The following is a 27,594-nucleotide window of genomic DNA, read 5'->3' as shown; positions in this document are numbered from 1 at the left end:
TTGGCCTCTCACAGCATAATCTTGGTGCTTCTCCTATTTGCTGTTCATATTAACTGACTCACTAACAATCTTCCAAATGAGGGTTTTCCCCACTTCAGCGACGACTAACCTTCTCCCGCCCCGTCTGTCAGAAACTGGCTTCATGGGAAATAAGAAATCGCTTGTTTGAGTTATAAAACTGCTTGGCATGAGAAGCATTGATAGGGTGACCAGACAGTGAATGTGAAAAATCGGGACAGGGGGTGGGGGGTAATAGGTGCCTATGTAAGAAATAGCTCCAAAAATCAGGACTGTCCCTATAAAATCAGGACATCTGGTCACGCTAAGCATTGAAGGGCTGGTGAACATTACATGGGGTGGATCGGCGTGAGCTACTTAGCTTGAACTGGCCTCTCATCCCTGGCCTGACACATTTATCCTTCCCTAGCAAAATAACGTTGCCGTTTCCCCCCAGCAAAGACCCGTTCTGTAATAGTAAGACGTTCTCCAGCAGGCATGGTTACCTAGGAGACAAGGCCTGGGCCTGTGGCGTAGATGTAGCCAGGCAATACATAGCTCCCATGAGCCAAACACACTCTGAAGTAAACCAGCTAATGCACACGCCCCAGCAGCGATGGCGTGTGTGTTTCAGGGAATGACAAACCGCCATCCCTTACGGTAATTATTATTTGATTTATGGTAGTGCTCAGAGGTCCAACTTGCAACTGAGGACCCACATTGTGCTACACACTATACAAACACAGAATGAGACACAGGCCAAAGACTCTACAGTCTAAACGAACAAGACAGCTAGAGGGTGGGATGGGAAACGGATGCACAGAGAGGTGCAGATCCTCCCAGGTATTTAAGTGCCATTGAAATCGGTGGAGGTTAGATGCCTAAATACCTTTGAGGATCTGGGCTGAAGGGTGACTTGCCCAGGATCTTGCAGGTAGATCAGCGGCAGTGCTGGGAACTGGACGCATGGGCCAATGCCCTATTGGACTAGGCTGCCTCCTTGTAAGCAGGTGATTACAAACATGAGCCTCACCCTGCAATTGAATCTTTGTGAGCTCCATGGGGGCGGGGGGGGGGGCTGTATGGAAATCATTGTAGGGCTGGGATTTGCTTTTTCGAAAGGCCGTCTGTTTTCTAGGTTCCTTTCCAAAGGTGCATTTTGAGTCACGTTTGTAAAAAGGTTAAAGGAATGGGACAGACAGGATTGGCCTGCTGTCATTTACCCCCTTTTCTCGGCTAAAAGATTTCATTACAATTCTATAACATGAGCGAGACCTGGAGTTGGTCATCTGCATAATGTGCCGTGGATAATATCACAAAGCTGCGGGTGTTAATTATAAAAGAGACACAGTGATTTATATCACTGATATCTTTATTGTGAAAGGAGCATCAGAGCTTTACATCACTTTAGGTGTTTTTTGAAATACAAGGAGGAGTGGCCATTCACTCGATAAGATTACGATAGTACAAAGGGGCTTACTAAAGCCAAGTGTGAGCAGGGTCATCCTTTGAGAATGGCTTTACTTAAGTAAGATGTTATAGTGAAATTCAGCCCTGTGCAGAGGACAACACAAGGGCTATGCACCACTTCAATCCCACTTCTGCTCTCAGGGCTCCCGCTGAAATCTATAGCAAAATTCCCACTGACTTTAGTCCTGCAGAATTGGGTCCTGGAGGGCCTGAGTGATGCATAGGCCTTTGTTGGTGGGTTCACACTAAATAATGATGGTTTTGTGTGGTATGTCAGAGGGTGTGAAACAATCGTCTGTAGTGACTTATTTAAACATACAGTGGGATGCTCAGGGTAGTCTCTCTGTGTGAGTGTGGTGTGGGGAGAGATCTACCCTATCTTTTTAAGTGATACATTCGGCTGCATTAAAAGGAAGACTTTCGTGGCTGCAGTTTGACCCACAGCCTCAGAAGTATTTAGGTGCCTAATTTCCACTGAAGTCAGTAAGAGTTTTAGGTGCCTGAATATCTTTGTGCATCTGGGCCTTTGTGATTAATCTGCCTGTTTATTCCAGGATCTGAAACACCTGAGCTGCTAATACTGGTACTTGCAGTATTGCCAATTCGAAGGGTGCAGAGTACTACAGGTATTATTGTAAAGGTAAATACCAGAGTGTTGCAGAAGTCTATTTATAATGGTGTCAACTGTACACAGGGCTCCAGTATCTGATTTCTGGCAACGTCTTTGTTTCGTTCTCTTAATGGATACAAAGTTGTACTTCCATTGCTCTTCCACTTGGTACATTTCATTGTGCAGTAAAAATGTAAAGCAGCCATTACAGAGTTGCGTGTTTTGACAACTGCTCTTTACAAAATCTCATTACATTATTCCAGAGCCGTTTCCCCACTTTACAGGATTCAGTGTAATCAAAATTGTTTTGCAAACTGCTTCAGTGAGAGAAAAAAAAATAACCTAGGAAACAAGTATGCCAACTTACAAAAATAGACGAGAACATTTGGAGATCCCAGGTTTCAAAACACAGTCTCAGTGCTGGAGAATATGACCTATAGTAGCTTACGTGACTGATGAGACAACACTAGAATAGAGAGGAAACTAGATGGATGCAATGATCTGTTTCTAAGAAGTCTTTAATTATCAAGTCAAAATAAAAGAGAAACATTCTCCAAGAAAGCATGGCAGGCAGAATGCCAACATTTGATCTTGGGTTCTCCCCCATTGCTGCAGTGAGCAGTGAATTGCATACTCAGGGCAGGGGGGGGGTCAGTGTTCACTCCTTGGGGAGAGCAGATAGCATTTGCTACCTGCCCTCCTCCAGTGGATCCAATGGGTGGAGCCTGCCTTGTTCATGGTCCTAGTCTTACCCCCATCCACTTTCAGGGTTGGGCTGGCTGGCTGGGAAGCCACTGGCAGAGTGGAGTTGTGACCACCTACCTTTACTTTGAGATGGCATAACCCATGGCTGAATCAAGCCCTGGAGGATAGTGTAGCCACAACCTGATTCAAATCTCTCCCAAAGAAATCAGAGCGGCACAGTCTATATATACCTTAACTAAACAGAATTCTTAGGAAATCCCTGATTAGAGCCGGAAAGTGCCTGGAATAAACATCACATACTCCAGAAGGGACCATCTCAAACAAGATACCATCATGTAACTCCCATACACTGGAAAGAAAGCAGAAGTTGGTCCAAGAAAAGAAATTACCTCACCCACCTTGGCTCTGTAATAAACAAACCACGTACATGACTCCTAGGACTAAGGAAACTTCAGAAAAACCCCAGTACAAAGTCCTGCATGCAGCTGGAGTCTGTGCCAGTTTTTAAAGGGCGTTTAGAGAAGAACGGCATGATTAAAGGGCCCATTAAAGCTCGACACAAAGCCCCTGTTAATGGTTTGCTCAGTGGTTCTATGTGGTGGTTTGAGGGATGGGGGCACAATCCTCCCTCTGAGGCCATTGTAGATCATGGCTGCAGCGTGGCAGCTTTCCGGGCTGCTGTTATGTGGAGGGTTTGTTCAGTGGATCTGCTGGTCAAGCTCCTTCCATAACGTCCTCCCTCTACCGGCTTCATGAAGGGGCATGGACGGCACATGCATGGATAATTGGCCCTGACCTGGTTAAAAGAACACAACAAGGTCTCCTACCAGCCTCCCGCGTGAGTACGACATTGCTCAGCACTAGGAATGACATCTGCTTCCAGGAGAGACTGGGTAAAACTAACTTCTCTGCGCCGCAGTACAGATTCCCGGGGAGGGACTATCCCGGTGTGACACTGTCGCACATGGAGCACATGCGATAAAGAGCCACACGGTGACTCAGAAAGGAGACTTCCTCGGAGCTACCCCGTGCCTGGCTCTGCACCGGGTGTGAGGGGAAGGTGGCAGGGAGAGTTTCAGCAGGCACAGGAGCTGTAAACAAGTCAGGTCCTTTTGCTCTAGTACAAAGGCTTGTAAATCTAGCGCCACCACTTGTCAGAGACTCCCCATTGAGGGTGTGAGGGATGGGGACCTGGCTTCGAATTGACCAGTGGAGCTAAGCTGGATCTTTTCAGAGCGTCACACTCCTATGTATGCTCCCAAAAGGAATTCAGGTGGTAGCCTGTGCCCGGTCCTAAAGGTTTGAACCACTGTTTTTCTTTGGCATATTCATCAGTGCTTCTAGTGTTCCTTATTTCATTCATTGGTCAATACCTGTCACCGTCACAGATAAAAAAAGAAAAGAGCCTTTATAGTGACCTATTGTAGAATCAGGCACTCAAAAGCAGAAGTCAGCTTTTGTGCTGAGTGTAACATTATCTTAAATATCTCATGCTGCTGATGTACAGTGAAACCTGTTTGTAGGGCCTCAGCAGCACCTCATTTTGAGTAACCCCTTTAAAACATCCTCAAGATCTCCAGAATGATTTTGTTTTGCATCTATGTAAAGACCCACTTCTAGGAGGTGACTGAATTCTGCTGATCCCAGAGGTGCTTTCACAGGTTTCATCGTACTTGAAACTTCACAGCTTCTACTGAAATATTTGCATGTGTCTATAGGTTTAGCAAAGTACGAAAGTGAAATCATTTTCATTGCATGATTATGCTGACAGAGTATAGCTTTCTCAACCAAAATTGTGTCTTTATACTTGACAACTCATCAAGGCCTTGTCTTCCTAAGGCCTAATCATTCATCTTAAAATAGTTGTAAAAAAGTCATCTGGGCTGCAATACTTATAACAAATTGTCATAAACTTTTGCTAGCAAAATACACTGAAAGTTTCTGCTATAAAAACAGACTAACTCAGTAATTACAGAAAAGGCATCTCTATTACAACTACTAGCATTGGTAAAAAAGCTCAGCTTGTACGTTATGGCTCTACAAGCAGCTTGAAGCCACTGTGAGAATTACACCCACTGGGCCCAATTCTGTTCTCATACTAGGAGCAGGATTAACTCCATTCCAGCCAATGAAGTTATACCAGTGTAGAAGTGGAAAAGGTCAGGATCAAATCCTAAGGGACAAGGGTGAGAGTGACCCCTGTGCACAGGACTTATCCAGGTCCTGTGCACCACCTAAGTCCTTAAGGGTTTAAGTGGAAATTTTGCCAGGGTGAACTTCAGCCTTGAAAATGATCCTACCTAAATCAGTGGCAAAGCTCCTATTGCCTTCAGTGGGCATAAGATCAGGCGCTATTACATTAAACTATTGGAAGGTGTACATCTTCTTATTCAGGTGCTGAAATGAGACCGAAACTACTATCCACCACTGGCCAGTCTCAGCTCTTGGGGTCTGGAAGCTCTCTGGTGCGGTCTTCCTCATTCTCCTCGGAGCAGGACAAGTTCAGTGCACTGGTCACTGGATGGATCCATGACGTCGTCTGTGTTACATGGCTAAATGGAAACAAGAAATGCCATTAGCATCCCCAAAGGAGTTATTTCAGATCATAAAAACAGGAGAAGTCCTAAGAATGCTTAGCCCCTCTCTGGAGATCCCCAGTGTCTCACTGTTCACTAAAATATTTCCAGCGTAGGAGTGTTTCTTTCATTAAACATGAAACCTCACATACATTTATTTCCCATTCTGTAGGCAAAAGGAGGTACCTTTAGGATGTGAGAACCCCAAGTCAAGTTCCCTGCCTCAAATATTCCCCCTTGATTTAATTGAAAGCTAAGGAGAAAAATGCTCTTGCAGCAAAGGAATCTTGGTATACCGAAAATATCCTGGAGGTGGTGTCTCATGAATGACCACGGTTACTGGCCACTAATACAGCAGCACTCTACAAACCGGAATGAACCAAGTCTCCCAACATTCCAGCAAGCTGAGAGCAGAGTGGCCAAGTGGCTTGATGAGGTCAGAGAAGGAATCAGCCAGAGCTGGACCCAGGAGATTCTGGTTCACAGTCCCATGCTCAGATACTAGAGGATGGACTAGAGAGGTGTAGAATCATTAAGAGACTTCTCCTCTTGAAGGCGAGAGAGGTACAGAAACCCAAACCGGAGTATTCTTAGTCCTCCGCTGGGAAAAATTCTGGGCATGTTCAGGAGCCGGTGCTCATGCAACTAACCTGACTCACGTGAGTCGTCCCTACTTGTGTAAGGGTTACAGGATCAGGCCCTGCGTTTGAAATACTGCCCCAAGCTGCTTGCATCATCTTGGTCTGCTATCACTAACTGCATTCCCAGCCATATGAATGGCTAAAAAGAACCTGCTCTGAAAGTTTCTAAGATTTAGTGAGTGCAGACAAAAGGGTCAGGCTGAGAATACTGTAAACTTGTGTACATAATGAGCGCGACAAAGCAAGTGAGATAATATCTTTTATTGGATCAACTTCTGTTGGTTGAAGGGACAAGCTTCACAGAGCTCTTTCTCAGGTCTGGAGGAGGTAATCAGCGTGTCCAAGCTGAATACAAGGTGGGACAGATTGTTAAGCATAAAGTGTTCAAACATGCTGTAGGAGACCACTTAAAATGAAGTGGGCAATTAAGGATTAGCAGACAGCAGCATTACAAATTTTGTAATGAGCCATAAAACCAGTGTCTCTCTTAAGTCCATGGTTTTTATGTTAAGTCCAGCAAAGTTATGAATTTAAGTTCTGAGGCTCATCTTGGGAAGGTGTTGTGCAGGTTTTCTTTGAGGACAAGACCAGAGAGGTCAGACATGCAGCGGGTGAAAGTGTTCACCTATGGGTGATAGGGTATTTTTGTCTTTTATCATTTTTCTGTGTGAGTACATTCAAGACCCCTTCATTTTAAGTGGTCTCCAACATCATGTGTGAACCCCTTATGCTTAACCATCTGTCCTACCTTGTATTTGGCTGAGACACTCTGGTTATCTTCTCCAGGCCTGAGGAAGAGCTCTGTGAAGCTTGAAAGTTTGTCCATTACACCAACAGAAGTTGGTCCAATAAAAGATATTTCCTCATTTACCTTCTCTCTCTAATATCCGGGGCCAACATGGCTACAACACTGCAAATAACATACACAGTGCAAGGCCAAGCCCTCTTCCCCCACTACCCCTTGGGCACCAAAAAAGATAAAATGATCAGTTGTGTGGATACCATCCACACTGTATGTGGGCAGGTCACAGCCTTCTGTCCCTTCTAGAAAGGATGTGCTGTTGGTAAAGGAAATACTGTTCTTTTCACTGTTTTTAGGCCTGCTAATAGATTCAGTTGTCGTTATAGGCAAGTTGGTGCAAAAAAGCTGACAAATCAGATGAATATATTGTCTTCATATGCATTAGCAAGGAAAATAAGTAAGACCAGAGGAACAGACATGCTAAGGAGTCCCCTTATATTACCTTACAACCCTGTTAAACAAGCAAATACCTGTGCTGCTTTACCCTACAAAGCAAAACAAAACAAAACATTGCAGTCCTGAGCAAATTCTGCTCTGGTTGATTCTCTTTGCAAATCCACTGTAATCTGTCCACACTATGGACATCCATAGCACCCTCTGAGGTTAATGGGAGCCTGACCTGTGTATCCTAATGCAGGCCACATTCACCACTCCACAACAGAAACAGTTCATAGGAAAGAAGCAACAAGGGTGGAATATGTAATAAGTAGTTTGGGGAGAATTTGATTTTTATTTTGTTGTTTCACTCAGATACCGATTTTTATTGATTTAGTATTTTTGGTTGTGTGAGATTATGGGTTTTTTAAGCGCTTTTTAACATTTTTTTCTATTTGAATTTTCACAATTGTGCAAAATTGTGTGTGTGTGTGAGAGAGAGAGAGAGAGAGAGAGAGAACAATTATTTAGTGACACCTGAACCCTGCAGGCACAAGGAGGCTGTGGTTCTGGCAGGGCAGAGCAGAGATCCCTGGCCAGGAATGCAAGGAGGAGGACAAGCCCCTGGCTATAGGGGAAGCCACCCCACTGTCACCAACCCCAGGTCCACGTAGGGAGCCCCTGCATTCCCGCCATCACTGCCCCACTCACTTCACCCGCTGCAAAAGCAGGGACTGTCCCTGGGCAGGAGCCCTGCAGCTGGGAACTCGTCATTCTCCGCGTGGTCCTGGCTGGGATCTCTGCTCTGCCCCACCAGGATCGCAGTCTTCCCCACACCTGGTGCCTCCTGAGACCTAGATACCTGAGGGTGCTAGGTGTAGGCGAGGCTGCGCTTGCTGATTGCAAGCAATGGATATTTTTGACATCTATTTCTGTGTATCCGATGAAATTAATGTTTACCGATGACTAGTGATTTAAATCAAATCCTGCCAAGCCTAGTAATAAGGTGAGTGATTTTATTCTTCAGTTAGTTATGAGCTGTGGTGTAGCATACACAGCAAAAAGGAGTACTATATGTATTCACAAGCAAATTTAAAAACACAGCTCTGGGGTTAGTGGTCCCATAAATAGGGAGTACTCCCTCGTGGCTAGAGGGAAAAGCATCTGCCCCACTGCTGGCCTGATTTACACTTTGTTTTGCAAATCCACTGGGCCAAATTCACCGCTCAGTTTTGCCCATGTAAATGACTGTAATTCTATGGAAGTTAAAGGACACATTCTGCATTTACACAGGTGGAACACAGAGCAGAATTTGACCCACTGATTTCATGGGGTGTAAGTGTGGGCTGAATCTAAGTTTTATTAGTGTATAAAGATCTTCATATAAGACATTTCTCATCTAGATTTTTCCCCTTCACTTCATTCTCTTCTCTTAATACCTGCTGCAGCTCCTTCTCTATTCCCCCCCCCTCCACTCCCCCCCCCGTGTATTTGCATTGCACGCTGTCTCCTGAGCAGTTCTCTGAACAGTTGCTTCAAGTACAGTTAGCTTATGCAGCAATAAACATAAGGCCAGATCCTCGACTGGCGTGAATCGTGAGAGCTCCATGGAAACCAACAGAACTAGGCCAATTTACATCAGCTGAGGAACTGGCCCACGGTCTCTTACACTCACTCGCCTTTACAATGCTTTGTGGAACAAGGCCGCGTTTGTGGGCTGGAACACAGATTTAATGCAGCTACATTATTTACAGTAAGTCTCAAGCCTTGTTCTAACACAGAGCTGCAGCCTAAACTGGGGCCCAATTTCAGTTCTCCGTTCTAACTTCTGAGTGAGCAATGGGGCTACTCTGGATTTAAACCCCTGTAAGTGGGAGCAAATTTTGCCTTTGCGTTCACTTGCTCTTTCTTTTCCTGCACCATTTGATTGTGGTCTCATTTTAATACCTGAAGGTTAGCTTTTGCGTCAGTGTCTCGCAGCACTGACTTACTGGTACAGGGATTATGCTGTTCTGATGAGATGAATGAGCTATGCCGTTACCTTGTACTCACGCGTTTTACTCGGATGTACTGAGCTAGCACTAAATAGTGTGATGAGGACAGTACTGCTGCCAACCCTGAGGTAAAGCTGGACCACAAAGCTAATTTAAGTTAAAACTTGAGCTGCATTAACTAGATTACCCCATCTTCTGAGCTGGTAGCCTGTCAACGAATCCATTACTTAGTACATGGCCAAATCCTTCAATGGGGTGATGCCTGTAGAGGGACTGAGTAAGAACAGCAAGATTTGGCATATAGATTTAGCAACCTTTATACTCACAAATAGCCCCAGTTAAGCCATGGGACGATTTACAAGTATAGGAGCCTTCAGTGAGCTCTTTAATTATTAGCGTAACAAGTGTGTACATTTCAAAGGGAACAGGTTTATAGCGATCATGCATAGACATTGAAAAGAAAGTTCTAATATCACATTTTATATGGGATTTATGAACATGACAATTTAACAAATCAATCTACTCATTGTTAAAATGATGAATATTAAATTATTGATGTGTGTATATACATTACATAAAAATTATGTGTGTGTTTATATATTTACAAATCTAGTTTTCAACAGGAAAAAATATTTGCCATATTTTCTAAAATGAGTTTTCTGAGATGTTAGTAGTTCCCCAAAGAGACTTTTTCTCTGGTTGACAAGTTAAATCACTGTGCTTTAAAATTGGATATCAATCTCTACAATTCTGTGGCCTTGAAATTCCACTTGCCTGTGTAACGGCTGAAGGACTGAGCCTTAAACATGTTGATCATTTAGTACATTTTCTGAATTACTTACCTGATTTTGATGACCTGTAGAATCATGGAGTCAGATGTCTCCCCCTGCTAATAGAGTATTTGTTCCCTACAGCACTATCTGAAGTGCTTTGTTCTGCCTAGTTTTACATAGTCATTATCCAGCTTTCCCTTACTGACTTTAATTACTAAAGGAATCATTTTTAATTTTACCTTTTCCTTCCCAGTGTCCTGCACAGTCCTGTCCAACATGCCTAAATCCTGATCTATCACACAGCTCTATCAAGTCTGAGTTAGCAGCCAATGGTCTAACAAAACCCTATGGCTGGAAATTGAAGCTAGATGAAATCAGAGTGGGAATAAGCTGCAAATTTTTAACAGTGAGGGTAATTAATCATTGGAACAACTTCCTAAGGGCTGTGGTGGATTTTCCATCAGTGGTAATTTTTCAAGCAAGATTGGATGTTTTTTCTAATAGATCTGCTCCAGTTCAAACAGGAATTAATTCAGGAAAGTTCTACGGCCTATGTTATACAGGGAGTCAGACGTAACCACAGTGGCCTTATAATCAACGAATCTCTGAACCATGAGCACACGCTGCCAATCATGTGAATTAGAACAAATTGTGGGCTGGTTTAACAATGATCTGAATAAATGTCCACAGGTAATAAGGTAGGCCTACCCTCCCCCCACCCAACCTAGACTTCATTTTCTATTTATTTATCTATTTTAATAAGCTGCCTTTTTCTATAAACTTTAAAGCTGGGGAACAACTGACAGAGGATCTGATTTTCCCCTACCACTGTGAGAGCTTGATCCCGCTCCTATAGTGCAGTCAATGCAAAAATTCCCCTGGTGCAGGAGCAGACCCTCAGTCAGCAGTAAAATCTGACATCAGTGGAGTTACTCTGGTGGAAAACATGGTATAAGGAAGAACAGAATCAGGCCCCTCCATTTTAAAATACTTGGGGCCAAATTTTGGGCTAATGTGCATCTGGAATAAATTCCACTGACTTCAATGGAGTGATGCTGGATTTGCACTGGTGTAAGAGCAGGTTTTGCCCCTTACAACTAATAAGCGCAATGGGCCATTTTCTCTTTACAACCCTTTTCCAAACACCCTTATTAGAAGAACACTTATAAATAAACGGTAAGTCCAGATACTACGTCTCACATCAGAGAAAGACACAAACAATAAGCACAGATTATTTAGGGACAAAATAATTGTATACTGCCCTGCTATTTATTTTTAGTCCTCATCAAGTGCTGTGGCTAAAGAGCTTGGACATAATCAGTCCAATGAGATAATCCCAGATTTACTGGTTTGCGGAACATTCTCGTCTTAGAAATACATCCTCTATGATTTGTGTGGGAGGGGCATCAATAGGAGTAAGAAGGAGTTCAAATCTACCTCTAGGCTTTGTTTAACTGAAGGACCATGTTTTTTTGAAGTGAGACACTACTGTCAATATTGCAGAGTTTTGAAAAGGCAGCAACACAACACAAATTCATAACTGCAAACCGTTTTCCGTTTCAACTGTGCAGCATCCTTTGGCAAATGTTCTTGTGGAAAAGATTCATTTGACCACATTTTAGGAGTAATCAGCTATGTGTTAGCTAAATTTAAAGCTTTTTAGGTTTACAAACAAGTCAGCGTTATTGGAAGATAGCCAAGTTTATTGTTGGAAAACAAATATTTGAGCTGGGAATATGTCAGTATTTTGTTGTTGTTTGCCTTTTTTTTTTTTTTTTTTTTTAAAAGAGTAGTAAATTGTAAGACAAATTTTGTTGCTTGTACAAACAAAACAAGAGAACACAGTCTTTATTTTACTGGCAAAGAAACAGCAGTGAATTATTTAAATCCCATTATAATTACCCTCCTTATGGTTCTTACTTCTTAGCATGCAAAATGGTTTATTTCAAGAAGAGAATTTAGGACATTATCTTAAGGAAAGAATGGTTCAAAGACAAATGGTTCAAAGATAGAGGGATAAGCTGATGAAAAATAGCTTGCGCATCTTTGCTAGATTTTGAGAATTAGTAAATTGTGTTTTTCACCTTAAGTGATAAAAATCTCCCATTTACATTACATTAATTTGTACAGAGCCAAGTTCTGTCACCTCTCAAAGGGTCATGGAAAGCCTTGTAGGCAGCAGAACTGGTGCAGGTCACTTTGTACGGTTCCCCTTCTGCACAGAGTCCATGTAATGCCCCATGGAGGCTTTTTCCATGCTATTGTGCTGGGAGACGGAATGGGGGTGGCCAATGTGAACCGGGGCTATTTCCCGTGGATTAACTGACCAAAATTCTCCACTGCATGACTGTATGAGTGACCTGCAACTTGCAAGAGAAGAAATCCTGTGCAACGCCTGTCTGAGATTTTTGGGGGAGTCTGGATGTCTCTCTAAACCAATAATCAACCAAACTCCCATCATATAAAGATTCATTATGGGCCAAATGAGTTCTGCTATTGACTTCAATGGGACCAGGATTCAGCCCTATTTGAATATAGAAAGACAGGTTCTGGCCTCATGTGAAGCCTATGCTTATCCTCTGAATAGAGTGGTGTTGCACACGATGTAAGTGAAGGCAGAATGTGTCACATTTAAAATCAAATGCACAAATGCAATGACAAAGGTAGCTGGGGTTTTTCTAAACCCATATCCTAGCAACCTACTCTGCTGAACTTGCATCAGTCATGTTACTGACCTGTTAATCTTTCGTATCCTTGATTTTGGATCTCCCAAATCTAACTGGCAATGCAAAATACAGTAATGCTTAATTCAAGATTATTGGGGCTTGATAAAACTTTAAATGATCTGTGCATAAATTAAAATTATTGCAAAATGACTAACTTTTGCTGATTGCCTTAAGGCAAAGGTCTGAGGATGGGAAATCCCTTACTATCAAAACTGTAACCTTTGGTACTTTCAGTGTTGCTGCTGAAACAGCCCGCAATGAAAACAGGATGTAGCAAAAGTTGTTGCTAGCAGCAACTGCATGATCATAAGGCTACACCCAGTAATACATCTTATGGCTACACCAGTAATACACCTGTCGTGTTACACTGATTTTCTTCCCCCATATTTTATACTAGATCCCTTTACATACGAGTATGCTCCCAGGAGCAAATCCTGCCATTCTCCCCCTCTATATGCAGAAACACCTGGGTGCAGAGATCTCCAGATGAAGGTGAATTGGGGATGGCAGGGGAATTGGGGATGCCACTCAGGGTGCACACCACCTGCCAGGAGGAAATCACTGTGAGGACTTCCTGTGCACTGCCATTCAGTGAGGGCTTGGAGATGGGGTAGGGCCAGGCTATGGGAGAAGTGGAGCTGGGGCCTGTGGATTCAATATTAGGTGGATTGCCCTACACAGAGCGAAGGTTCAGGAACCCAAGCCCCAATGAGGGTTGCCAATTTTGGTTGGATGTATTCCTGGACGTTTTCATCACATGATATAATCTTTAATTCCTGGAGACTCCAGAACAATCCTGGAGAGCCCCAATACGAGAGTCTTTCCCCTTTCTTCTGCATGGAATCTCAGTGCACAGCCATGTTTGCTGGGCTCCACACAGCTTTGTAGGATTTGCCCTAACTGCTCCCTTGGTCTCCTGCTCTGTCTCTTCTTTCATGTTTCCCCTAATGCTTTGAATAGCCTTTTGCTTTCCATGCACCCAACACTCCCCTTCTCCTTTAAACCCACTTCTTTCAGGAAGCCTTCTAACTGCTCAACCACAATGCCTCTCTTTGCCTCCTTGCACCCAACTATTTCCCTGTATTTCCTATTTCTCTGAGTTTCTCTGCAAGTCCCTTGGGCTTTGATCAATACTGCCTTTAAGTGTTTTGTAAAGGGCTGTGTAATAATAAACAATAACAGCAGTCCTGCACAAAGCCAGAGTAACCGTGTCTTTTGCTCTGCAGTGGTGCTGGTGGTGAGATGTGGGATCCTTCCCCCTACCACCGGGTGGCAGTGGAGTACCAAAGGAACCACAGAGTCTTACAACTGCAGAAGAATCTATTGTTTCTCAACTCCCCAGGACTAGAACTTTTGGCCAGTGGACCCAGTAATTGTAGATTTACTGGCTACGGCCCCATTCACTCCTTGCATGGTGGCACAGAGAGAAATCCCACGCTGCAGTGCTTTGTGGTTGGGACCCCCTGTGCATCAGATTGTGTCAGTTCTATTGCCCTGGAAGGCTGCAGCTAATGTATAGTTAATGGTGTGGTATAAATAATGCAGCCCACACCCACTTTTATGTATCTATGATCACATTTTCTGAGATCAAAACTATCTCTTGGCTTTTAGGGAGACAGCACTTTTACCCCTCTCCTCTTATCATTTTGACTTAACCTTGGCTTTGTCTTTTCAGTGAAATCAGCTCTGACTGATTATGGTGAAACAGCAGTGTGGCCATCAACTCTTGTGGCCATTGTACACTGCTGACCCAGTCAAGATTTCTGAGTCAAAAACCAGCCTATATGCTTTTGTATCCTCTTTTAAAATGTCAGTATTTGGAAGCCAGATGTTAATTATATGGAGATTCTCAGTTAACTGAGTGAAGCTGAAAACATGCTGTTGCCATCTTATGCGGATGCTAGTGTTGGTGAGATCTGCAAAGAGGAAATTGTTCTCAATTGTTGTTCAACTTTATAGGGGGATTAGATCAAATAAGTAATTGGGTAAAACTGGGTAAGTATAGTAAATCAATCTTGAGAACAGCTGGTGAAGATAATTTCCAGAACTCAGAACCTACAAGAACTTTGGGAAATAACGTTTTTTGTATTTATCAAAACCAGATTATCTGAACTTAAAATAAACATTTTTTAAAAATAACTTCTGTTTAGTTTTTAGCTGGCTTGACTCTCTCCCAGGATTACATTTTATAAGAAACACCTGTAGGAAGGCATAGCATAGGAGTTGCAGATTAAGGGCCTGAGGTGCTGAGTAGCTTCTGGAAGATGGTTAGTGCCCTTAGTGCCCATTGGCGTCAATGAGACTGAGGGCACTGACCACCTCCTAATGTGACACACAAAACCCCCAATCATGCTGTGTTTCTCTGAAGGGGCTGTGGCTTTAGTACTTAAATAATATAAAAGGAAAGCCCAAGAAGAGAGTCCAATTTATTCCTTGATTAAACCCATTAAACAGCAGCATATTAAAAGTCTATGGGCAGGTTCATAAGAGGTAACCATCACTGAAAAGATCTTTTATTTGTCCAAGTAGTGGTACTACTAGTGGTATTAATAAGAAGGTGCAGCAATACACAAATGGCCTGGTCTGGAAACAAAACAACGACAATAATAGGAGGATCCGGTGCTGAGTAAACACTTGGAATTGGTGATGGGGTACATGATCGTTCGCTTACAATTCAAATCTCCCCTGGGTCAGAAGTGATTGAGTGTTACCACCATGTGAGAGTAGTTCAGTAGCCTGCGTGCAAGGGGTCGGAGGTTCCTAGTGGACACGTGACTACATCACAAAAAAACAACTCCGTGTGGTAACTTCTTGACAGTCTCAGCAGACGCCAAGGACAGTAAGGAGTAGTAGTGGCCTCTTCCACAAAGTGGCAAACCCTGCTCCAAGAATGGAAGAATTAACAGGATTTTGAACTCACCAAGTTTCCAGTCCCTACATGGAAATGACCCAGTAGTGGAGAATTTGGCCCTCAGTCATACCTGTGTAAAGCTGGAGTAGCTCTACTGCAGTAAACAGAGATCAGAACTGGTTCCAGTCACTTTGGTGGGATTTATGAGCAAACAAGAGAGAATTTAGCTCTAGGGTTCTGCTCACAGGGAGGAAATGTAAACTGGTACATGACCTGCTATGCCAGAACCTGATTGGGAAGTACAGTATCTGCAGAGGACAAAAGAATGTTTTTCCATTCTGGTGCCTGATATTGGAAAAAAAAAATTCCTGCCCCACCCCCCGCAAAAGAGCTCCAACCCAGCCAGAAGCTGCTTAAAGTCTTAACATTCTTGTATTACAAATTCATGTTATCATAAAAGCCAGTGCCAAGTTCCCTTGTCTTACCTCTAAGGTTATTCCCTTACAATACAAAATGAATTCACTGAAAATCAGAATAGATGAATTCACTGTAACCACATATACTGGGAGTTGAACTATTTTAAAAACTTTGATATATTTTTCATTTTTCAAGTAATTCCATTCTGCCTATCCAGATTTCTTCATGTAGTTTCCATTGGCAAAAGTATTCTCCGTGTCCCATGCTAAACTGTTGTTGTGTGCTGTTAATCAGAAGCCCCACCTCACTCTAGAGGGGTCTCTGTGCCATTGGTAGATGCAAGTGATCTCTGGACATGATTTTCAGAAGTGACAAGTGATTCTGGGTGCCTCCATTTTTAACTGTCCAACATGAGACACCTCTGAGGGGCCTGAGTTTCAGAGAGCTGGCCCATAGCACTTTCAGAAAATCAGACCCATTGAAGATGTCTCAAATTGGGTACAAAAAAAGTAGAACTCAAAATTATGGATTACTTTTGAAAATCTTGATCTGACCATAGTTAGTTTAAGTTTGCTAAGCACTTTGAAACCCTTTGGATGAAAGGCTTTATAACAACAATACTTAGCACATACAGTCCTCTACCAACCTTATCCGACAAACTCTTACAACACCCGTGAGAACTATGTTGCTGTTATTATTTGTATTTTACAGATGGAAAAATTGAGGCTGAGACGTTAAAGATGCTGAGCACTAGCAACTCCAACTGGGGTCAGTACTCAGCACTTATGAAAATCAGCCCTCCTAGTAGATGCTAAATTCAGCCCTCAAAAACTGACGGCAGTTTTGAAAATTATGGTGTAAATGCCTTGCCCTAGGTTATACAGGGAGATAGGATCAGAGCTGGCATTGCATCTCAGGAGATACTGGATGGCAAATGCCAAATTCAATCCAGCAGATAGTACTGTCTCTCATTATACCACTGTGAACTCACTTCAACAGGAGCCTTGATGTTGAATCTTGATGTTGAGTCTACTCCTAATGAGAACTACCGTGGATTTACTAAGATTTGAACTAGAAAGAAGATTTCACAGACATGTAGACATTATGGCGATTATCAAAGTAACCTGGAAATGATAAAATGCAAGATGCTGATCCTTTCTGCCACCCACCATATGCAGTGGTACTGCGAAGGTGCAGCTGTGCTCAGAGGCCTCTGAATCCACACAGGGACGGAGCAGGATCTGGGTCTAAGGAACGAAGAAGAGTTCCCACTTTGCAATGCAGTGGGAATGTGGAGTGGCAGGCTTGGGCACAGAAAGGCTTATCAGCCTATAGCTTTACAGTTTCTATTTAGCATTCAATAGGTAAATGCAAGTGAAATCTGTTTTCCTTTTAAGATGATACATTTAGCCCTACTGCTGTAAACATTTACATTTATACTATAGAGCAGGGGTGGCCAACCTGTGGTTCTGGGGCCACATGCGGCTCTTCAGAAGTTAATATGCGGCTCCTTGTATAGGCACCGACTCCGGGGCTGGAGCTACAGGCGCCAACTTTCCAATGTGCCGGGGAGTGCTCACTGCTCAACCCCTGGCTATACCACAGGCCCTGCCCTGATTCCACCCCTTCCCGCCCCCTCCTCTGAGCCTGCCGGGCCCTCGCTTCTCCCCCTCCTCCCCAGAGCCTCCTGCATGCCACAAAACAGCTGATCGGGAGGTGTGGAGAGGGAGGGGGGAGGCGCTGATCGGCGGGGCTGCCGGTGGGTGGGAGGTGCTGGGAGCGGGGAGGGGAGGACTGCTGACATATTACGGTGGCAATTTGGCAATGTACATTGGTAAATTCTGGCTCCTTCTCAGGCTCAGGTTGGCCACCCCTGCTACAGAGGTTGTCCAGCTATGATCAGTGCTTTGTTATTCTTAAATTCAGTCATTAAATCATAAATAGATTTCTGTATATATCCAGCTTTCAATAAAATTAATTGTGGTTCTTCCTCCCCCCAGACACAAATATACTGGACATTTATGATCTATCTGATGTCACCCATTAATTATAAGACTCTAAAGGGTGTGAAAAGGCATGCTTTCAAGGTGGATGCTTGATTTAGTAGCTTGATTACAAAACCCACTATATCATTTTTCTGTGCTTTAATGGTCTGTCTGTTTTTCTGAGTATTGTCTCAGACTACTTGATTACCTACCAAAGACCACCTTCTGTTCTCAGCTACACTGGTGGATATTCTGAATAACTACATTGCCTTCCATGAAGTCTCTTCGATGGTGTAAAAGACAGAAGGATTTGGCCCTTGGGCATATACTCATCTGTCTCTATTGTTTCCTGCAGATACAATGAATGGTCAAAGAGAATGTGACCGGCCTCAGCCATCTGTTCCCACCATCTCCTCCTCATTACACGACAGAGAGGGATTTTTAAAAGGATGTCTCAGTTCACAAGATATTAGTTCCTTCAAATGTCAAAAAGCAGGCTGGTCCGATTAATAGATTATAGGGCCAGCAGGAACCACTGTAATCACCTTATCTGACCTCCTGCATAACACCGGCCATAGGAATTCCCTAAATTAATTCCTATTTGAACCAGAGCAGATCTTTTAGCTAAATATCCTTGTCTTTTGATTTTTAAATGGCTTGGGTGATTTTTACTGCTTTTAAGGTGTCAGAAAGTACTAAGAAGTCTTTAAAATATCTTAGCGTTCTGCCTGTGAGCTGTGTCTACTCCTGCATGTATTTGCTACAGAACCACTGATAGATGGAACACAATAGGTTTACAGAGCAATGAGGTGGACAAAAAGAGACTAACACGTCTCAATGTATACACAAAACCTTTTGCCTGTACATCAGCACTGGGCATTTAAGCACACAAGGAAAACTTCTGGCTCTTGGGTGAATTATGAAAAAAAAAAAATTAGAAGTACTATCCCTTCCTTTGCCATAAAATAGAAAAATAAACACTGGTCTGTCTACCTAGGCATTCCAGAAGATTGAAATATTTGGGAATTCACATTTTGTTCTCCAGGAAAGACTTATTTAAAGTACAAGTTGTGCTTTCACTGTCTAAGACAGAATATAGCGTATGTCGAAGTGTAGGAACTTGCTTTTGTTAAGCAGCAAGAAAATAGTGTTTATAGGGGGCAAAATCCCCAGCTGCTCCTTACAAATTTTACACATATGCAAGAAGTGGGTGGCAGTGGGAGGGAGAATAGCAAGGCCATACCTAATTTTAGGTGCTAGTCCCATGATGCAGAGCTGCCATATGTTAAAGGTGAAACAAAGTAGGAAGACAGAGGAGATTAACTGGAGTAGGTTGCTCTGGAAGAAAATTAATGTCCTTTTCTATGTTGTTCTTCCACTATGATTCTTCCCAAGCAACAGCAACTAATGGGATATTACATGGCATCAAAATACAGACTACCAATGAAAGCATGTATTGTCTCACAGGCTATACTGAGGGAATGCTGACTCTCCCCTAAGTCTTTTACTGCCAGATCATATGACTGCGTCAAATTATTCCCTGATTTACATTAGTTACAACGCCCAATTAGGTCAATGGGGATTGCATCTGAAGAACATCTGGGCACAATTTGTCCCATGTGTCTAACTATCAAGAGTGGTTCAAAGGGAACTTGCTCTTATCAAGATGAAATGTATTTTCATATGAATGTCTCCCAACTGATCACTATATACGCGTTTCTGAATGCATGTGATGGCTCCCATGAGATCACATGAACTGCGCCCAAGGCCCTGGGTTTTAGAGAGGAAACTCCCATGGGGGAATTATAAATCCTTCTGGAATCTGAGTAATTGGATTTCTCATGCTCATAGCTGGATTGATGCAGAATCACGTCCTGCACAGGATTTTTTATTCCCCGCAACAGGGTCAATGTGTCAGATAACCTTGTTGCCCAGCAGTTCAGCCTAAGGCACCTGGGGGCTGAATTGCAGCGAGGCCTGTGAGAGAAGCTTCCATTACTCCTGCTTCTCGCCAAATAGCATCAATTGCTGCACTGCTTTTAGATTGTAGTGCAGAGATGCAGTTGGATGCCACCTCCTCTCTGCAGGTGATCAATTCAGTGTACACCGTAAACGGCAGATGACAGGCACAATTTTTAAAAGCCCAAACCATCTCCTAAGTACCAGAAGATATGAAGATATGCCAGGAATTCAGAAAAAAAAAGAAAAAAAAAAAAAGAAGGTATTTAGAACCATTTTACGTATGTGCCAACCAGGTTGGAAACTTACTATGGGATTGCTTTTAAAAATGCCTGTGTTTACGTGCCTTAGAGAGCTCTGAACCTTTATCAGTTGGGAAGTAAAGGCCATTCCCTTCTCCTTCCACAGCACTGAGAGGAGAAATATGGACCTAATCGTATAGAAGGGAAAAGTGTTTTCAATACCTAATTCTGTATTCTGTTAGGTAGGAAACTCCCAAATGCTCCTGAAGTGCTCTTGGCTGCTAAGACACATGGGCCAAAGCATCAACTAAGTGTCACCTAGAGTAAGTTGGTAAAACTTTTCAGAAACTACTGGTCCAAATTCATGGATGTAGGTTACACCATTGCTTACATATCAGGTTAAATTGGTCAGAAAATGAGTGTAAGTGGCAAAGCAGTGCAATTTGTACCCGCAGTTATGAAAAATGAGTGCCGCTTACATGACTTGTTGGTTGTAGCAGGAAGGTAAGAGATAAAATTAAACTTTCCCTTCACATTACTTTAAGTTGTTTCATATTACTTCAGACCCTCTTAGGACCAAGTTCAGCCCTCACTGACATCAGTTGGAGGCACACCCACGTATGTCAGGGACCCTGTCTGATCCCCACTCACCACTCCATTGGTAGGATTTATATTCATTTTAGACCCCTGAAAGTAAAGTCAGTGCAAATTATGCTCACTTTTTCCACCAGCGTACTAGTGGGTAACCCACAGCACCATTTACATCACTTCTGAACTTTTCCCGGCAACTACATACCCCACAGACATGGCTTTACTGCCCATAACAGCTTTAGCTGCAATCATGAGGCACTCTGCAGTTTGAAAGGTAATTTCTCCATGCTTGCCAGTGCTTGACCGATGCTTAACAACATAGCTGATCAAAAATGAATAAACGAGGCACTAAAGTGCCCTAATGGAGGAGATTAAAAAAATTCTCAAACATTTTATTCATGTTCCAGCTCTAACTCTCAATGACAGGTATACAAAAACGTTTCACCCATAAAGAATGCATCCATGTAAATGTTTTATTCATGTCAGTTATTCATATAAGTGGGTTTCACTGTAGTATGTAACACAAGCCAGCTGGTTTACTTCTTTTAAACTCTGATTTTTCATGCACTTCATACTGTTTCACCCCCCTTCAAAGATATTTATAGAAATTTCACAGCAAGCTACCTCAATCTTATGTGATATTCAGCTCCTGTCCTGGAGTGTGTTTATTGTATGAGATTCACAAGAGATGGAATTAAGAGCCCCAACTACCTGACAGCCAAATAAAGTATCTTGCACGTGAAGCAGCTTATTAATTAAAAAATAATTATCTTTAGCAAACTGTAAAATCTTAATGAATTCAAACATAGTCATTGCAGTTTCTGTTCACTCCACAGTTTAACGACATGTTAAGAAGATGACGGAATTCAAATTTAAGGTGAGTTTACATGTGGCAACATTTGGGGAATTACAACGGTCATGACAACCAAGCCACGTTTCAATGCCTGGTTGTACCCACTGGAGTGGTAAAATAGCTCTGAGTACCTCAGGTCTTTGGCTGTTCTAAATACCAAAGAGAAAGAAAGGATTGAAATTCACAGCCAAACAGTACAAGAGGGCTACAGAATTAGTGCTAGTGCTCTAAGTACCAAGCATAATCCCAATTTAAACATACAACAATTAGATTAAATCCTACTGAACAGGATCAGCTGATTAGAAGCACCTCAGGGTATGTTCCTTCCAGAAAAGGATACCTTTTAACCTTATGTAAACTCTTCTGGAAACTTGTACCACACTTTGTTAGAGGTAGGGGACTTCTGTGGCACTTGCTTCTTGCTGTGAATAGTTAACTTGCAGACTGACTTTACACAAAGGGCTTCACCATTCTCTTATTAGGCTGTCCTGCAAAGAGCCAGTTTTGGACAGGCTTGCACTCCGTGCAAGCTCCTTGGAGCCAATGGTGTAAGCAAAGTCTGACTTTGTCCACAAGAAACAATATCCAATTACATCTAGAGCAAGAACCTTTGCACCACTTTAATCCCGGGGGTGGGGAGAGCTCTTGAGAGCGAGAGGTCTCAGACAGTGGTCATGCAGGGGAACTCTGCACTCTTTCCCTTCACATATCAAGGAGGGTGTCTCTATGCTCATCTTGCAAAGGCTGATGTGGACAATGGAGTCTGGGATATGCCCCAGGGGGTTGTGATGACAGAGATCCAGAGACCCTAGCATCCTGGGTAAGGACTGTACTAAGAAACAGCTGCCATTGCTGATTTCTAGATAAGGATTGGAAGTGTGGAAAATCTCATGAGAAAGCCTGTTCTTGTGAGATTTCCAGCCCAAATTTGCACACTGGTGAGGCTGCTATGGAAAGCAGCTGAACATCTGAGGCTTTTTCTCTGCTGAACTCCCGCCACGGGAGGTTAGTCCTCTACTGATCTGCACCTTATTGCCACGTCAGCAAAAGGAGCTTCAAAGTGCAGCTCTCAACAGAATCCTCTCAAGCATATTCAGCAGGTCCAGTATTCTATTGAGGCAGCAGGATAAATGAGAAGCGGCATTTGTGACTTTCTACTGGTCACAGAACCCAAATGAAAAGAAATTAGATGAACAGTGAAATGTGACATTTCTTCCACTGTGTGAGACCACTTATTTTGTTGCTATTATGGATATTTAAGCAACCATGGATTTTGCCAACTGTTCCAGCTGTTGTCATTTCCTTGGGCCCCAGGTTCGGCTTTTCAGTCACACTGGTATAAATGCAGGATAACAAGACTGTAGCAAGTGGAGCAAGGGCCTCAGATTTACACAGAACAGAACCTAGCTTATCGCAAGGTAAAAAGCACTTCAGCCTGACCGACCGAGCAAACCAACCAACTCTTTTATAGGCCAAACGGGGCAATACCCTATTTTCAATGTTTCACATAAAAATCAATTTACGTACGTCTTCACCAAATGAGTTTTTTACTTTATCGGTTTTATTTGCGGAAACTGCAGAGGATGTAAAATTGTATTGGAAAACACTACTTGTTTTAATTTCCTAAGTTATTTCTTCACAACATTCCTTGGTATACATCTCCTGCAGTAACCGACATCAGTCTGAAAATAATCAGCATATTAAACACAATGGCTCAAGCAGACCTTGAGTGCTGCAGTATATATGGTATGTTCTGAATCACTGTCAGAATACTGTGTCAGCTCGAATATACCTAGCTGCAGGCACCAGCGATGAGTTAAAGACAGCGTAGCAGTAAGAAAAAAAAAAGTTCCCGCTTTTGCTGGCTGGCACAGAAACTTAAATACACTACTTTACATATGCCTTCCACAATGGTCCTGGGGAAAATCAATTTCACCCCACTGCAGAGGCCTCACTCACCGCCCTCTTCATCTCCTATGTGCCTTTGTGGAAGTCCTCTCCACAAGCAAAATAATGTGTGCCTAATCACTCATAGGAATTGAACAATTTGCCAGATTAGGCAGCTAGCAGAAGCAGCACATGATTAAGATTCACTGGTTATTAATTTAACAATGTACTGAATGGGCACCAACCATACTTTTAGCTGACTGTTCTCCTAACTGGTAAGAGGCAAGATCATGTTGCTGTGTGAATGAGCCCTTAATATTAACACAGCTGTGTTTCACCCACCTGATGGGAGAATAATATGCTAACTTAAATCACTTCCTGACAAAGTCTCTCTCTCACACACACTACACTGTTTGCTTTTCCTAGATTTTTCCAGTAGGATCAGAGAACTCAGCTAAAACATAATCTTGCTCTCACTCACTGAGAAATCAAGTGGAAGGGCTTCTACTGACCTTTCCGATCACAAGGAGGCATCTCAGCTGATTAGCTCAGGAAGGCAAGGGAAATACAACACAACTTGCCCCCATATGCCCGTTTCTAGATAAGATGGTTCATACGTGAACGGCAGCCTCGACAGGCTTAGGTAGAATAACAAATTTCTATCCAGTTTCAATGAAAAGTTTATAAATATGAACAAAATGCGATGGATAGGGAATTGCAAGTCTAAGCCAACTAAAGCTGGCTTCGAGTGTGTTTGAGATTTGAATCCAGTGTGTCCACAGTACCGGTTCAAAAGCGTTGATCTGAATTGTGCAACTCTCACTCAGATTGGGGAACATTTACTCATACTAGTTGTCAGTGGGTGTGGAGAATGAGTAAGTGGTAATTACCACGAATAAGGGTTGCACAGGTGGGGCCCACTATGCTTTGCACAGTAAATAAATGGATTCTATCCCAGTATGATGAATATAGTAACGATACTGGGCTTGATCCTGTCAGGTACTAAGCACTCTGGCCCTGACCCAGCAGAGCACTTAAGTATGTACTTAACTTTAGGCACATGAATAGTTCCATTATACAATGGGCCTACTCATGGGCTTAACGTTAACCACATGCTTAAGTGCTTGGCTGGATCAGGACCAGAGTCCTTAGCACTTTGCAGATACACAGTAGTTTCTCATTTGGGTCAGGATTAAGAGCAATTTGCCTGTCCTATAAAATAACAGGTACAGAACTGAACTGTGGATGAATAGGAATGAGGACATCACACAACTTTATGTTCATGTCATTGCACATTTGAACTCCCTCAGAAGTAACACTTCAATTTTCAAGACCACTCTAGTCTAAAAGAAGGTGAACTGGATCCTGTTCCGTGAGGCTGCTTTGTGCCACTCCAGCAATACACAGGAGCCTGAGAGCCAACGTAACTGATTACACAGAGACTCTTCTAGGCCAGGGAATCTGGAAGCACTATATCCTGCTCGGATACCTAGGAACCTTCACTGATCCTAAGGTTTCTTTACCTTAAACCAAATTACATGCATCAGTATCTCACTTTGTGCAGGTAGTGAATAGATAAAACTGAGTTTTTACTTTGGGGGGCAGATGTTGCTCCCATTAAAATCAATGAAACTCTGGCTACTAACTTCAGCAGAAGCAGGATCAGATCTTAATTCAGGTAGGTCAACAATAAAATATTCATAGACACAAGCAGCATATTACACGTTGCTCTCCAAAGGGCATATCTGACACGTGACCGTTCCCTGCTGTTTGACTTTACGGCATTTTAGAGAATAATGAAAATAAAGTTGTAAGGGATACCTGATATTAACTAAATAAACAGTTACTAGAGATGGGCCTGGAGATGTAAAGTTTGCATCTAAAACTGGATCCAAGGTCTTACGGAGTGCAGGGGTATTTGGATGCTCGGTTCTCATTCAGACTCAACATAACATTAACTCAACTGTTTCATAATAATGCTAACTTTGCTTGCTAGTGTCTTACACTGAAGGATCTCAAAACACTTTGCAAACATAAATCAAACTCACAAACCCCTGCTGGCAGGCAAGAAGGTCTTAAATAATCAGCCTTAACATGATCTTTCACAACAAAAAGCAGACCTTTATATATTAGGGTACAAACAACAAGATAAAGCCCACTTTAACATCAGCGGAAATCTTTCCATTAACATCGATGGGCTTTGGCTCAGGTTGACGGTTTATAATCATGTTGGTAACCTAGATCTATAAGGTATTTTGTGATTCTTTGTCTGTGCCATGCAACTGTATATGTATCACACTGGATACTTTCGCCTTAAGTTTAAAGATATTATCACCTTTCCTTCACTTGTTGAAAATATTGCACTTGCACTACTAACTTTTTTCTTTTAGTCTTTCAGAAAAAAATTATTAAGGAAATCCTTTAATTAAGAAAACCCCAAGAGCACATGACAAAAAGGGCCTGATCTTAGTGCTTTGTATTTTCTAGTCTTCCCCCTGAGGGTGACTACTTTTAAAGCTTTGTAGAGCTTGTCATTGTAATTTATACCGCGTTTTATTGTAACGTCTCAATGTCACCTCTCCTCTAGTCTTGGGAGGGTTGTCTGAAAATTCATTCAACTGCAGGTGACATTGGGCCATACAGATTTTTCCTTAATTTTATTTTTGGGGACATAAGAAGTTTGTTTGCTAATATAACATCTACGCTATACTGCACACGCTGAAATGATGATGCATTATTGACTAACATAATGAATAGATTTAACTAACCAGTAATCACCAGGAGCACAGTTTTTTTCCCAATCTCCTCTCATCTTTGGTAACACTAATACAATGGAGATGACAAGCACGTTGGCCGTTGAGACAATGGTAGCTATACTATACACAGAGCAGAACATGATAGTGAGGAGACAGCCATATATGTATTTTTCTTAAAACAATAGAAATTGAATCAGATTATTTCTTTTTCTTTGGCTTAAAATACTCGAGATGCATACAGACAGCAGAAGTTTTTCGTATAGCTAAAATATTTGCATTGACAAGCACTGAAATGCACAAAGAATATGACAAAAGATCTTGGTAACCGGCCCAATTTCAATGGCAATATTCACTGAGTAAGGGTAGGCTAACCTAAAGGCAGTGAAAATTTGACTTGTCAGAACTTAGTGATTTTAAGTTAGTGACCCTACGATTAACATCTTAAGTGTAAAGCTTAGCAAGTAATAACTTCTCTTTTAAATCAATGGGCGGAAACTTGGGAGTCTCTTGCTTACTTTATAATTATGATGAAATGCCTACCACTCTGCTCCTTCAGTCCATTACAATAAAAAGAACAACTTAATTCCAGATACAAAGCTGGCTACAAAGTCCATTTTCTACAAAACAAGAACATGACTTTCTGCCACACCAAGGATGGTTTTAGATATAGTCTGAATGGGCAGCTACAGAGGGTAATCACATGGTAAAAGACATTCTGCTGGGACTAGTTACAAAGAGAAACTAACATGTTAGTCCTTTTCCTTGTGCAGTTTTCTGGGTGAAAAGATTGCAGATGGAAGTTGATTAGGTTTAGTCAGTGTCTGTCGGCATCTAGGCTCTTTAACACTTGTCTGGATACAAAGAAAAACTGATTAGTTTTGCACCAAGCTAGCCAGTACTCCTTCACAACCAGTTCTTGACGAAGCACACGATACAGAAGGTAACTGACTGGTCTACACAGTGGATCGAAGCCTTGACACACAAAAGAGATTGCAGAAGGAAACTGATTAGCATCCTATTCATTTTCCTCTGCTTTCTGCACGTGCAAAGCTATCTGACCTTATAGAAACGGTGATGGGTACCAATATGCATAGACGACATAGGACAAAATGATAAAGGAAGACAAAAAGAGCAAAAAGGGAGGGGAGAGGGGAAAAAAGAATAGAAATGCTAAAGAGGAAACCATAAAAAGAGATGAAAAAAATGTATTACTGGGAGGTGCTCAGATACTATCTGCTCAGAATAGAAAAAAATGATGAACAGACACCAAACTGTGTCCCTGAGTTGTCTGGCTGGCTGCCCAGGAAAAACTGCAGACAGTACAAAGGATTCTGGGATTTTGCTTAAGTAATCTATGGGGCACAGGTGCCCTATCCCAGATTCA

The 27,594-nt window shown here is 42.4% G+C and overlaps 1 protein-coding gene across 4 annotated transcripts in view; it reads right to left on the bottom strand.

Moving 5' to 3' along the window:
• Nucleotides 1–1,351: 1,351 nt before the first annotated feature.
• STXBP4 (syntaxin binding protein 4) overlaps nt 1,352–27,594 on the bottom strand; it is a 126,342-nt gene continuing 100,099 nt past the window's right edge. For all 4 annotated transcript variants that reach the window (XM_034789696.1, XM_034789697.1, XM_034789698.1 and 1 more), the window contains one exon: nt 1,352–5,334. In XM_034789696.1, coding sequence (XP_034645587.1) covers nt 5,220–5,334 — 115 coding nt within the window. In that variant the 3' untranslated portion in view covers nt 1,352–5,219. The remainder of the gene's footprint in view (nt 5,335–27,594) is intronic.

This window comes from Trachemys scripta, chromosome 14, assembly GCF_013100865.1.
Source record: "Trachemys scripta elegans isolate TJP31775 chromosome 14, CAS_Tse_1.0, whole genome shotgun sequence".
In the NCBI taxonomy this organism is placed as follows: Eukaryota; Metazoa; Chordata; order Testudines; family Emydidae; genus Trachemys; species Trachemys scripta.
Note: the sequence above shows the minus strand (reverse complement) of the source record. Positions and strands in the feature narration are given on the sequence as shown.